The sequence below is a fragment of the Amphiura filiformis genome, chromosome 6 (genome assembly GCF_039555335.1).
Source record: "Amphiura filiformis chromosome 6, Afil_fr2py, whole genome shotgun sequence".
Taxonomy (NCBI): domain Eukaryota; kingdom Metazoa; phylum Echinodermata; class Ophiuroidea; order Amphilepidida; family Amphiuridae; genus Amphiura; species Amphiura filiformis.
In genome coordinates, this window is record NC_092633.1 from 3,641,434 (window position 1) to 3,653,800 (window position 12,367).

At 34.9% G+C, this 12,367-nt stretch overlaps 1 protein-coding gene across 50 annotated transcripts in view; it reads left to right on the forward strand.

Annotated features, from left to right (window-relative positions):
• LOC140154836 (uncharacterized) overlaps nt 1-12,367 on the forward strand; it is a 210,216-nt gene that overhangs the window by 133,835 nt on the left and 64,014 nt on the right. For 13 of the 50 annotated variants that reach the window (XM_072177461.1, XM_072177434.1, XM_072177437.1 and 10 more), the window contains 20 exons: nt 211-294; nt 1,094-1,180; nt 1,455-1,523; nt 1,839-1,919; nt 2,302-2,382; nt 2,708-2,785; nt 3,023-3,115; nt 3,502-3,588; nt 3,899-3,979; nt 4,202-4,294; nt 4,668-4,754; nt 5,057-5,137; nt 5,438-5,530; nt 5,756-5,836; nt 6,029-6,109; nt 6,333-6,413; nt 7,019-7,105; nt 7,461-7,544; nt 8,685-8,762; nt 10,959-11,069. The exons of 1 other annotated variant lie outside the window; for it this stretch is intronic. In XM_072177461.1, coding sequence (XP_072033562.1) covers nt 211-294; nt 1,094-1,180; nt 1,455-1,523; nt 1,839-1,919; nt 2,302-2,382; nt 2,708-2,785; nt 3,023-3,115; nt 3,502-3,588; nt 3,899-3,979; nt 4,202-4,294; nt 4,668-4,754; nt 5,057-5,137; nt 5,438-5,530; nt 5,756-5,836; nt 6,029-6,109; nt 6,333-6,413; nt 7,019-7,105; nt 7,461-7,544; nt 8,685-8,762; nt 10,959-11,069 — 1,698 coding nt within the window. Of the gene's footprint in view, nt 1-210; nt 295-1,093; nt 1,181-1,454; nt 1,524-1,838; nt 1,920-2,301; nt 2,383-2,707; nt 2,786-3,022; nt 3,116-3,501; nt 3,589-3,898; nt 3,980-4,201; nt 4,295-4,667; nt 4,755-5,056; nt 5,138-5,437; nt 5,531-5,755; nt 5,837-6,028; nt 6,110-6,332; nt 6,414-6,632; nt 6,720-7,018; nt 7,106-7,460; nt 7,545-8,684; nt 8,763-10,958; nt 11,070-12,367 lie in introns of all 50 variants that reach the window. 36 more of the 50 variants (XM_072177478.1, XM_072177480.1, XM_072177431.1 and 33 more) reach the window with 35 other exon arrangements.

Genomic DNA, 12,367 nt, shown 5'->3' on the forward strand with positions numbered 1-12,367 from the left:
ATGGGATTTTTACAAATTATACATTAACCGATTCAAGATTTTGACTGTTCTAGCATTAACTGTTGTCTACTAATTCAACTAATTCAGCTAGTAACCTTTAACAAGTGAACTGTGTTATATGTCCTACATTCCGCAAAATAAAATTGCACCCAAATTCTAATATCTTCTCCGTTCTGCCTTCTGCTACTAAATTGTTTTCAACCTACCCAGATGACTACAGCAGCTAACATTGAAGGCAGTGCTACTACTATGACCACTGAACCCATGATAACATCAATACTAATAGAAGATGAGGTATGCTAACTAATAGATAATATTGAAAAGATTCCTGCATGCCATTATGAAATCCTACATGGAGTCCATACAACACACATCCCTATCTCTTGTACTGATGTAACAAACTCGTAATGAACAGCATGTTCTTATTTGTACCCTGCATTTCAGTACTTATTTTAAAGTCACCAATCAACCACTTTACCATCCCAACCATGTGTCCAGTGATATGTAAAGGCATCAATGGTTAACCCCATAGACACTACTTCCTTCTTACAATCCCCCTGATTGGCTAATGATCTTATATATCTTTTAACACTTTTAAGTGTAATACGGTCAGTCCTACTAACTGTTCTTACCATATCTCTGATTGGCTCACTACATGATATAGGCCTCTTTGTAACCAATCAAAATACTTCTTAAGAGGCTGATAATTTGGCTGGTTGTGCCCATGATGGTAAACCAGAGGTACAGCACACATGTTTTTGTACTATCATCAGTACCTGGCAACCTTCTACTGTGAATGTTATCCCAGATCAATCAAAAGAAACCACTTTAAAAAGTAGAAAACAGTTAATTGAAATATTCCTCAGCATCACCATGAATAGTCATTGTGCTGTTTCTTGTGAACTTGTTATGTGTGCAACCAGCACTTTATAGAAACACACTGCAAGTAATACAGCACAAATCTTAACACACACATTAATCATCACCTTCTGACCCCAACTTTCCAACCAAAATCTTGCATTGCTCCATTGTCCCTCCATAAGGTACACTAATTCTGCACTCTTCCTCTTTTCTGCAACCATAACACTTGTAGCTTACTACTCTAACAATGGTTCCAACCTTTGAAGGCAGTGCTGCTACAGAATCCAGCTTATTAACATCAATATTAGTTGAGGATAAGGTACGCTTTGAGCCTTTTTGTTTCAATAAAATTTGGTAATAACTCTGTAATTCTACCAGTTCATATAGTGGGAAAACATAATTGCCCCTATATTGACTTTTATGCGCAATTAAAACTACACAAATTTATTTCTGTCCCCTGTTCTTTCATAAATTACATTTGGGTGTCATATTATTTAAACTGACTTGTACGTGCTTCAGAATTTTTACTTCGGGTAACAATTCATTTTGATATTATTTTTTTCTTATTGCACTTCCTATCGTAACCTTTCTAGCAACCCATAGTAACCACAGCAGTTAATATTGAAGGCAGTGCTACAACTCAAATACCATTTATTGAGGAGGTATGCTATTCTTTTCAATAAGATTTGACATTATTCTAAATCAATTTTTTCTAACTTTTCGTTTGCTTGTCATCAATTTACCATCTATCAATATTACAAAGAGCTACAATTCCAATATTACAAAGAGCTACAATTCCAATATTACAAAGAGCTACAATTCCTGATACAATTCATTTTAGTCTTAATTCAGTTTCTCAACTTTTGCACACTTATATCATCTGGTTCTGGACATATATACACAAATTGCACTTATATTCCTCCTGTCTGCAAATAAGTTTCTTCTATCCCCTTTCTTCTGCCATCCTATCCTTATAGCCAACCATAATGACCACACCCAGTAACATTGAGGGTAGTGCTATGACAGAATTCAGTATAACAACAGCACTATTTGAAGAGGTATGCTTTTAAGTTAACAGATTATATTGTAAATATAAAAAAATAAAAACTTAATTTCTGTTCTGTGGTTATAATAGAAGTTGGAAACATTACTAAATCTTCCAGATATTCTTAAAATGTGTGCACGGTTTTCATGACACTGCCGTTAAGATTTTCAATAGTTCATGTCATGAATTTTATGATTTCTGTTTTACAGTTGTCAGTACAAAAAATGTAGTCAGAAACTTGGTTAATCTCCCAAATCTTAGCGTGTTCAATTGATATTTAAACATTTGCATGCTTTCAAATAGGGACAATTAATTTCCCTTAAGCTTGCTAATTCCCTTGTTCATATCTCTGAAACTTCTGTAACCCCATCTATTTTGCTATATTACCCTTCTAGCCAACCAAAATAACCGCACCTATTAACATTGAAGGTAGCACAACAACTGAATACATGACAACGATATTAAGAGAAGAGGAGGTATGCGTAACTTTTTTATCAATGATAAAATCCTTTGTAAAATTAATTACATTTGAACTGAAGAAATCTTAGTAAATATATTGAATACATTGCATCCTATTGTTTGCAAAATACAGTTGGATAGTTGGATAGGATTTCTATTTCATCATCTTTTTGAAAAATTTAAAATTTCTCTTGCTTTTGCTTATCCTGCTAAACTCTCTTTTAAAATTTCTCTTTGACACTGCAAGTAAGTTCCTATGTTTTCCAAAATTTATAACCATTGTACTTCCTTGAGCCCTCTAAAGCCAGTAACCCCTTTCTTCTACCACCTAAACCTTTTTAGCCAACCAAAATAACCACACCCAGTAACATTGAGGGTAGCGCTATGACTGAATCTATGACAACACTATTTGAGGAAGAGGTATGCTTATCATTTTGCTATCAAAAAAGAAAATTTTAGTTAAACAACAAATGCAAATTTTATATTTGGACAATATTATTCAAAGACTATCTAAAATATCATTGATAATCATTGATTTTAAACATTTATGATTTTTTTATTAAATACCTAACATTCTGTAAATTACTCATATGAGGCACAGGGTAACTAATTTTACTAATCTTGCAAACCTTCCTTCTACCACTTGAACCTTTTTAGCCAACCAAAATAACCATGCCCAGTAACATTGAGGCTAGTACTGAGGGTAGTACTATGACTGAATATATGACAACTGTTCTAATTGAGGAAAAGGTATGCTTATCATTTTGCTATCAACAAATAAATGAAGTTTTAAGAAAAATACAAATTTAGGCAACTTTGTTCATGGTTTTCCTGATTTGTTTCCATCGGTTTTGATTTGGTATTAAAAGTAAAAAATTCTGTAGACTTTTTCCATGAGGTAACATGTTTAGTTAACTTTGTCAACCGCCTTTATATGATTCTGCAAGCATGTAATTTACAATCCAAGTTAAATTTGATATTAATTGTTTGATAATTTGAAAAGAATTGGGAAAAGATGTAGTTAAATTCATGTTTCTTTAATTGCATGATATCTTGACCAGTGCAATCTTTGCTAATACCTATACTCTGCTTGTCGCGCTAATTGCTGTAACCTTGCTGCATCTGCTTTCCTATAGCCCACTAGTATGCACACATCCAGTGTTGTAGAAGACATTGCTACTACAGAGCCCACTAGAATGACAACAATATTGGTTGATGAAGAGGTATGCTCTTGCATGATTAAATTTGAACAGAAAAATCTTACTAAATTTATCAAAGACATTGCATCCTATTGTCTCGTAACGCTCTGTTTGCAAAAATATATCTGGTCAGTTGGATATAGGATTTCTGTTTCATCATCTTTTTCTTGCGTAATGTTTTTCTTGGTTTTATTCAACCCTGCTAAACTGTCTTTTAAATGGTGATCATGACACTGCCAGTAAGTTGCTATGTTAACAAAATCTATAATCATTGAACCTCTTTGAGCCCTCTAAAGCCAGTAACCCCTTCCTTCTACCACCTAAACCTTTCTAGCCAACCAAAATAACCACATCCAGTAACTTTGAGGGTAGCGCTATGACTGAATCTATGACAACGATACTAGTTGAGGAAGAGGTATGCTTATCATTTTGCTATCAAAAAAGAAAATTAAGTTAAACAATAAATGCAAATTTTATATTTTAGCTCTATTATTGAAAGCCTGTGTAAACATAATTGATTTTCAACATTATAACTTTGTATTAAAACCTAACATTCTGTAAATTACTCATATGAGGTACAGGGTAACTAATTTTACTAATCTTGCAAACCTTCCTTCTTCTACTTAAACCTTTTTAGCCAACCAAAATAACCATGCCCAGTAACATTGAGGGTAGTACTGAGGGTAGTACTATGACTGAATATATGACAACTGTTCTAATTGAGGAAAAGGTATGCTGATCATTTTGCTATCAGAAACTAAATGAAGTTTGAAGAAAAATACAAATTTGGGCAACTTTGTTTTAAGTTTTGCTGATTTGTTTCAATCGGTTTTGATTTTGTATTAAAAAACAAAAATTCTGTAAACTTCTCCCATGAGCTAACATGTTTAGTTGACTTTGTCAACCTCAATAATATCATTCTGCATGCGTCCAAGTTAAATTTGATATTAATTGTTTGGTAATTTGAAAAGAATTGGGAAAAGATGTAGTTAAATTCATGTTTCTTTAATTGCATGATATCTTGACCAGTGCAATCTTCACTAATACCTATACTCTGCTTGTCCGCTAATTGCTGTAACCTTGCTGCATCTGCTTTCCTATAGCCCACTAGTATGCACACATCAAGTGTTGTAGAAGACATTGCTACTACAGAGCCCACTAGAATGACAACAATATTGGTTGATGAAGAGGTATGCTCTTGCATGATTAAATCTAAACTGAAGAAATCGTATAAATTTATAAAAGACATTGCATCCTATTGTCTCATTACGCTCTGTTTGCAAAATACATTTGGTCATTTGGATAGGATTTCTATTTCATCATCTTTTTTTACGTAATATTTCAAATGGTTTGTTCAACCCAAACCGTCTTTTAAATGGTGTCCAGAACACTACCAGTAAGTTCCTATGTTAACAAAATTGATAATCATTGGACTTCCTTGAGCCAACTAAAGCCAGTAACCCCTTCCTTCTACCACTTTAACCTTTTCTAGCCAACCAAAATAACCACACCCAGTAACATTGAGGGTAGCGCTATGACTGAATCTATGACAACGATACTAGTTGAGGAAGAGGTATGCTTATCATTTTGCTATCAAAATAGAAAATTAATTTAATAAAGTTGAACAATAAATGCAAATATTTTATTTTTCAAAGCCTTTCTAAATATCATTGATTATCATTGATTTAAAGTTGAACAATAAATGCAAATATTTTATTTTTCAAAGCCTTTCTAAATATCATTGATTATCATTGATTTTCAACATTATGATTTCATATTAAAAACCTAACATTCTGTAAATTACTCATGAGGTACAGGGTAACTAATTTTACTAATCTTGCAAACCTTCCTTCTTCTACTTAAACCTTTTTAGCCAACCAAAATAACCATGCCCAGTAACATTGAGGGTAGTACGGAGGGTAGTACTATGACTGAATATATGACAACTGTTCTAATTGAGGAAAAGGTATGCTTATCATTTTGCTATTGAAAAGTAAATGAAGTTTTGAGACAAATACAAATTTAGGCAACTTTGTTCAAAGTTTTGCTGATTTCTGAAAATCATTGATTTTTGATTTTCAAAGTAATGATTTTATACTTAAATCCTAAAATTCTGTAAACTTTCATGAGGTACCAGTAACAAATTCAACTAATCTTGCCATCCTTCCTTCTACCACCTAAACCTTTGTAGCCAACCAAAATAAACATGCCCAGTAACATAGAGGGTAGCGCTATGACTGAATCTATGACAACGATACTATTTGAGGAAGAGGTATGCTTATCATTTTGCTATCAAAAAGAAAAGATAAAGTTAGTAAAGTTAAAAGACGAATGCAAATGTTTTAATCATTGATTTTCAAAGTTAAGATATTGTATTAAAACCTAAAATTTGGTAAACTATATGAGGCACCAATAACTAATCAAACCTTGTGAACCTTCCTTCTACCACCTAAACCTTTTCTAGCCAACCAAAATAACCACACCCAGTAACATTGAGGGTAGCACTATGACTGAATCTATGACAACAATACTATTTGAGGAAGAGGTATGCTAACCTTTACATATTTTAATACAAAAGTCCCATCAAAGCGAGATAATTAAAACTTAAATATATCACCTGCTGTAAATTGTTCTTTCTACTTCTTTCCCAACTCTTGCATTTTTGTGTACCAAGTATAGGAATCTTTGTCAAATTCCTAATGATCTATAATTTGACTCCCATACGAAATTTTGTAAACTCTTATCGTCTGCTATCTTGAACTTTCTAGCCAACCAAAATAACTCCACCCAGTAACATAGAGAGTAGTGTTACAACAGAATACATGACGACAATACTAATTGAAGAAGAGGTATGCAAGCAAAACATAATCAAAATTACATAATTGAATATCTAAAATGAAATTGATGCCCTTTTTTATCCTCAAAGTTAAAATTTAGTCAATATCTTTATTTGAACACATTTTGATATCAAGTCACACAGATTTTATTGTAAAAATCTCTTCTTTACTATGACAACCACTTCTTTCACTAACTGCTTTAACCTGCTATCTTGCACCACCTTCCTGTAGCCCACTAAAGCACCCACATCCAGTGTTGTAGAAGGCAGTGCTACTACAGAGCCCACTAGAATGACAACAATATTGCTTGAAGAAGAGGTATGCTCCTGCATGCATGATATATAATTCACTATCCAAATTAAGTTAGTTTTAGTTGGGGATGGTTCAGTTTTGTCTTCTTGACATGATTATGTAAATCAAGTGGTATCTTTCTGAGTACTTTTTAAAAAATTGTCCACTGTCAACATCATGGCGCATAGCAGGGAAAATTAGAAGTGATTTAGTTAGACCCACATTTCTTTAATTGCATGATATATTGACCAGCGCAATCTTTGCTAATATCCAAACTCTGCTTGTCCGCTAATTGCTGTAACCTTGCTGCATCTGCTTTCCTATAGCCCACAAGTATGCACACATCCAGTGTTGTAGAAGACATTGCTACTACAGAGCCCACTAGAATGACAACACTATTGGTTGAAGAAGAGGTATGCTCTAGCTTGCATGATGCTTTATATAGTGTCATTCTGTAATTCACATGTCAGAATGAAATTAGTGTAAAACTTTTTGTCTTAACTTGGTTTCTTAGTAATGGTTCAAACATACTTCCAGTAATTGATTATCTATAAAAAAAAAGTAACTTTAGTTAGGTTTCTTAAATGCTTCATTTTTGTACTTTCTACAAATTGCTCATCTTCAAGGTGCCAGTCAGTGGTCATGATATAGATAGACGCGTGCCCCCCACTGTGATTTATCTGTCCCTAACAATCTCTGCAAATATTAACTCTACCGAATCTCTCTCATCACTGTAACCTTTCTGCCATCTATTTAACCTTTCTACAGCCTACTAACATGCCCACTTCCAGTGTTATAGAAGGCAGTGCTACTACAGAGCCTAGAATGACATCTGTATTTGTTGAAGAAGAGGTATGCTCCTGCATGATAATTGTCCAGTACAGTCTCATTTTGTAATTCACAAACTAGATTTAATTTGATGTTTTGATGAAAATTTGTCTCGGTTTTCAACTAAAAGTTAAATTTTGTGTTCGAGTGAATGTTCATATGTATTCATATATGTCGGTAGTTAAACAGTATTTAAAGTTGAATCAGTCCTTCAACTATTTAAACGTGAAAACACACATCTCCATCAGGAGAAATTGTGTGGTTTACAGACTGTGTTACATCATCATTCAAATGAAATATTAGCAACATGGTATTGCTCAGAAGTGAGATGAGGATTTGCATCGTCTGTCATGTCAGTTTAGTTACATTGTTTCTTAGCCATCGTGGTGTTCTTATTGGTTACAATTTATTCCAAGAATATTCTTTGCTTAAACTAGTCATCATTGAACACAGACAGTTGTTCACCCCCACCACTTTTTGCTAATTTTGATAAGGTTTAAATGTGCCAAACCCATTACAAGTTCCTCAACCCATTGTAGCTATTTACATGGATTTGGACAGTATAAAGAATGTGTTAGTCAAATATGTTGCCAGTCTTTGAGAAATAGGGGTCCGTTCAGATCAGTTCTTACACCAAGTGGCGTAGCCAGTGGGGGTCGGTGCCCCTTAGAATTCCTAGACCATTAGTACATCCATAGACCATCTATTATTAGATGGTCTATGGTACATCACAGGTCATTGGTACATGACGGTCCCTGGTCATCAATTTCATCGGTGGGAGAACCATACTACATATTGCCAAAATCTGTGATGTGCTTCTTCCCTTTCCCCTGTTTCCATTCAAAATTAACAAAATTGTGGCACATGTAAAGACTAATATTGCTATATTTTTAAATCCCACCCCTACTTACTAGATTGAGTGCACAGGGAAAAAAATTGGGTCAACAATTCACAATTTCAGGCAGGCAAAAAATATTTCTATACGTACATTCACAAGTTTGCACCCCCCTGTTCTAAAAACCGGGCTACACCATCACCCATCAAAATGTAAGTCCAGTAGATATGATTATAATCTCAAGTTTATAACTGGCTACGCCACTGCTTACACACACTGTTGAATTGCTGTTACCATAACCCTTCCTATCCTGCTACCTTAACTTCTAGCAACCTGTAGTAACCACAGCAGCTAATCTTGAAGGCAGTGCATCTGAACCCAGTATAACAACTATGATAGTCAAAGAGGTATGGGCATAAGAAGGCAATCTTTCTTTGACATATCTGCATGACTAGATAGATTACAAATTAGCATTATAGACCACTTGACATCATTGTTTATCAACAAAGGCGAGGGACTGGTCTATCGATATGCTTGAAAGAACCGCTACACTGTTCAATGGCTTTCTTGTACTATATGAAACGTGGTGGGTGATTTAAAATGCACATGCCCTGAGCTAACTACCGTATTGGACCGAGTATAGTCCCACCCGTTTTTTAGGTGAAAATTTTTCACAATTGGGGGGTGGGATTATACTTGAATTTAAAATTTTATTTTTATTTTTAAAAAATAAAATAAAAATGCATTTAAATTCAATGCATTTTGAAATCATTAATAGAGTATGACATGAATACAAATGATTAATTTTCATATTAAAAACACAAAACATCATGCAATTTTTTTTAGGTCAACCATGAATGATCCTAGCATTTAAGGTCTAGGTCCAGGGACACTCCAAAACCGAAAAATTAAATAACTAAAAATTTTTTTTTTACAATTTCTGGAATTTTTCAAAAAATGGGGGATGGGACTATACTCGAACATGGGACTATACTCGGACGAATACGGTACTATGCATACGCACACTGCAGGGCAAAGAACAATGGAAATTGCCATAACTCGCGCACATACTGCCGGGCAATGATGTCACATGTCAAGTAGTCTATACTAGCACTTTCAAAAGTTGTATACTATTGTACTGATTGTTGTCTTGTATGAAAAACATACAACACATTGATGAACAAATTAGAGAATTGATATAGGATCATTTTAGATTTGATTCATAGTCATAGTCTGACCTAATAAGTTAAAATTTAATTCCCTTATTAAAATTCAAATTAGGTTTTACTGTTATTAATTAATGTATTATTGAGCTGATGACCCGGATATGAGTTTGATATAAAATAAATATGGGTGATTAATGTTGCTTTAATTATAATTAAATTAGAGTGAGACTGGAGGAAGGGGTTATATATATGGGAGTGATATATATGCCAACCCTGACCTACACCTAGGTGTCATGATATTAATAATTGGTAAAGTAGACATTTCAAATTAGACCAGTAATGACTGTAATCTCATGTCTAGCCTTATGGAAGATCACATGTTATTATTTGACTCTTAATGCTGTGCGTGCTAGCCATAGGCTTCAAAATTTTCTCCAAATATCAAGAGTTAGCGCAAAAACCACTGAACCAATACTGGGCTTGTTTGTACTCATTTGAATGCATTTTTCATGCTGATGTTAAATATGGTCATGCACATTTTTTTAAATAAGTAGCGGCAACTGATTGCCAAGTAGCCGAATTGTGGCATCATTGGTTGTACCTGTTTTATTGAGACACTGAGTGTTTCTGGGAAATGACGGCATGAACCAGTTTGCAGATTACTGTCACCTACAACTTATCATGCCAACATGCAATCTGATGTGCAGCAATGTTAACACAGTCTTGGGACTAGATATTATTTTAAGCAACTTTGATATAGATTAGAAATGTCATTGTGAATTGTTACATTTCCACAATTTGATCCCAGGTGGTATCCATTGTCTGCACTATGCACCTGTATGGGGACTCTTGATACATTGGAATTTAAGCAAGGAAATTTGTGACTCGCCTGAGGGAAGGGGGCAATGATAAACTATTGCTTCATTTCAATATGAAAATATGATATCTGAAACATGCCTGTAGACGGTTCAGCCTAATGTCACATGAAGTTTATACTGAACATTGGCTTAGGAAGATTTTCAATATTGGGTGGGGGCTACAACTTGAACAAATTTTGGTAGGCCACTCTGGGAGTCAGAAATTTTGCAAAATATAGGTCACAAACTCATTTTCCCTCTATTTTATCACAATAATTCCAGCCCCTGCATCAAAATTATTGAGGGGGCTGAGCCCCCGGCCCCCGGTTCCTAAGCCTATGCTGAACTAAAAGAATAAATAACTAATAAGAATGTGCCCATTTTCTTCTAAGGAATATGTAGCATCCCAAGATCCATAGAAATGTACTGTACAAGTATGTTGTGCATCGTCAAGTAGTCAAGGCACTAAATTTTACAACATGCTTGTGTTAATGAGAAGATCTTCTAATTGCACTAACCAACTCCCAATAATAACTTGTACAAACTCTGCACTCTCCTTGCTTATTTTGCTCTTCTATAGCTAACAACTAGTTTAGAGCCTGAAGAAGTTGTTACAACTGCAGCCACTCCTACATCTTTACCCTCTGGCACTGTCAGCCCAAGTCCTACTCTGACCATAGTTGAACCGGAGGTAATGGTTTTTCTATCAAATTTGTGTTCAATTTGTTGATGTAAAATCCCATTATGTGATGTATACATTGTAATGTATACATTGTATTGTCTTTCCTTCTCGTAACCTTGAGGTTGACTACACCCAAACCTGTTAACCCTAATCCATCATAATCACTGTAATTAGTTATCTGTCAAGTTGATTCCAAATGTGTGCTGTAATAATGTTATTTTGAGATGTGTCAAATTCTCAATCAGTGGCGCGGCGTAGATTTCTTTTTTACATTGGGGGAATGGGGTTTGAAAAAATTTCTCAAAGTATAGTGAACCCAGCACCTTTTGGCGACGGAATAAGATCATGGTAGAAATGCAGGCAAAGCATTTTTTGGCAATTTTGCCATATTGAACCTAAACTGATAAAACATAGTGCACAAGTGGAATAAATTTGCGCAAAGTGCGAAAAAAATTGACACTTTGGGGGCTTGGCCAAATATGAGGTTAATTGGTCAGAAACCCACATACAGGCGTCAACATTGGGGGGATGATTGTATGGACATCCCCGGCAAAATATTTGGGGGGATTTATCCTCCATCCCCCGGGATCTATGCCTTTGTTCTCAATGATTTGACTGGTAATCTAAGACAACACCAAGAATAGTCTGCGATTCGTTATCATGGATGAGATTGTATCGACCCAAATGAAATCCTGCCTTGCCCTTTGGATAGGATATTTTGTATCATATAGATTAACGACAATAACACTTCCTATGCTTGACATTGGTGGTCTAATTTAGGAAGTATCTCATTGCACATCCTTGAATGTCATTTATTCTTGACAATGTTAAATATATTGTATTGATTTACATACACATGTGTTCTGATTTAGATAGCTGTGGTTTAATTAAGCAGCATCCTGTGATGGCCAATTTAAGGAAAGATAATTGATTTTTTGGACACAAACAGTAGCAGAGAACAACTTCTGTAAAACTCTTTGATATGATGAAACTTGTTATTGCTAATCATAAGTATCACCCGATAAGTGTGCCCTTGGGAAGTGATTAAGTGAAATTGGGCCATTTCAGTTTTTTTTAACAGCAGCAACAATTGGGAGCAGAGGCGGCTTGGGGGGGTGCCCCCCAGTCAGAACTCTTGGCCCTCCCAGTTGCCCCCAATAAAAACCCAAATGTAATTTGTTGATTTTACCCCGAACTCTGCCCCCATGCCCCTACCCCACCCAAAAAATATTTTGGCACCGTCACTGATTGGGAGGACAGTTTAGTGTAGTGGTCTTCTCACTCGCTGCTCACCATTGCAGTTCGGG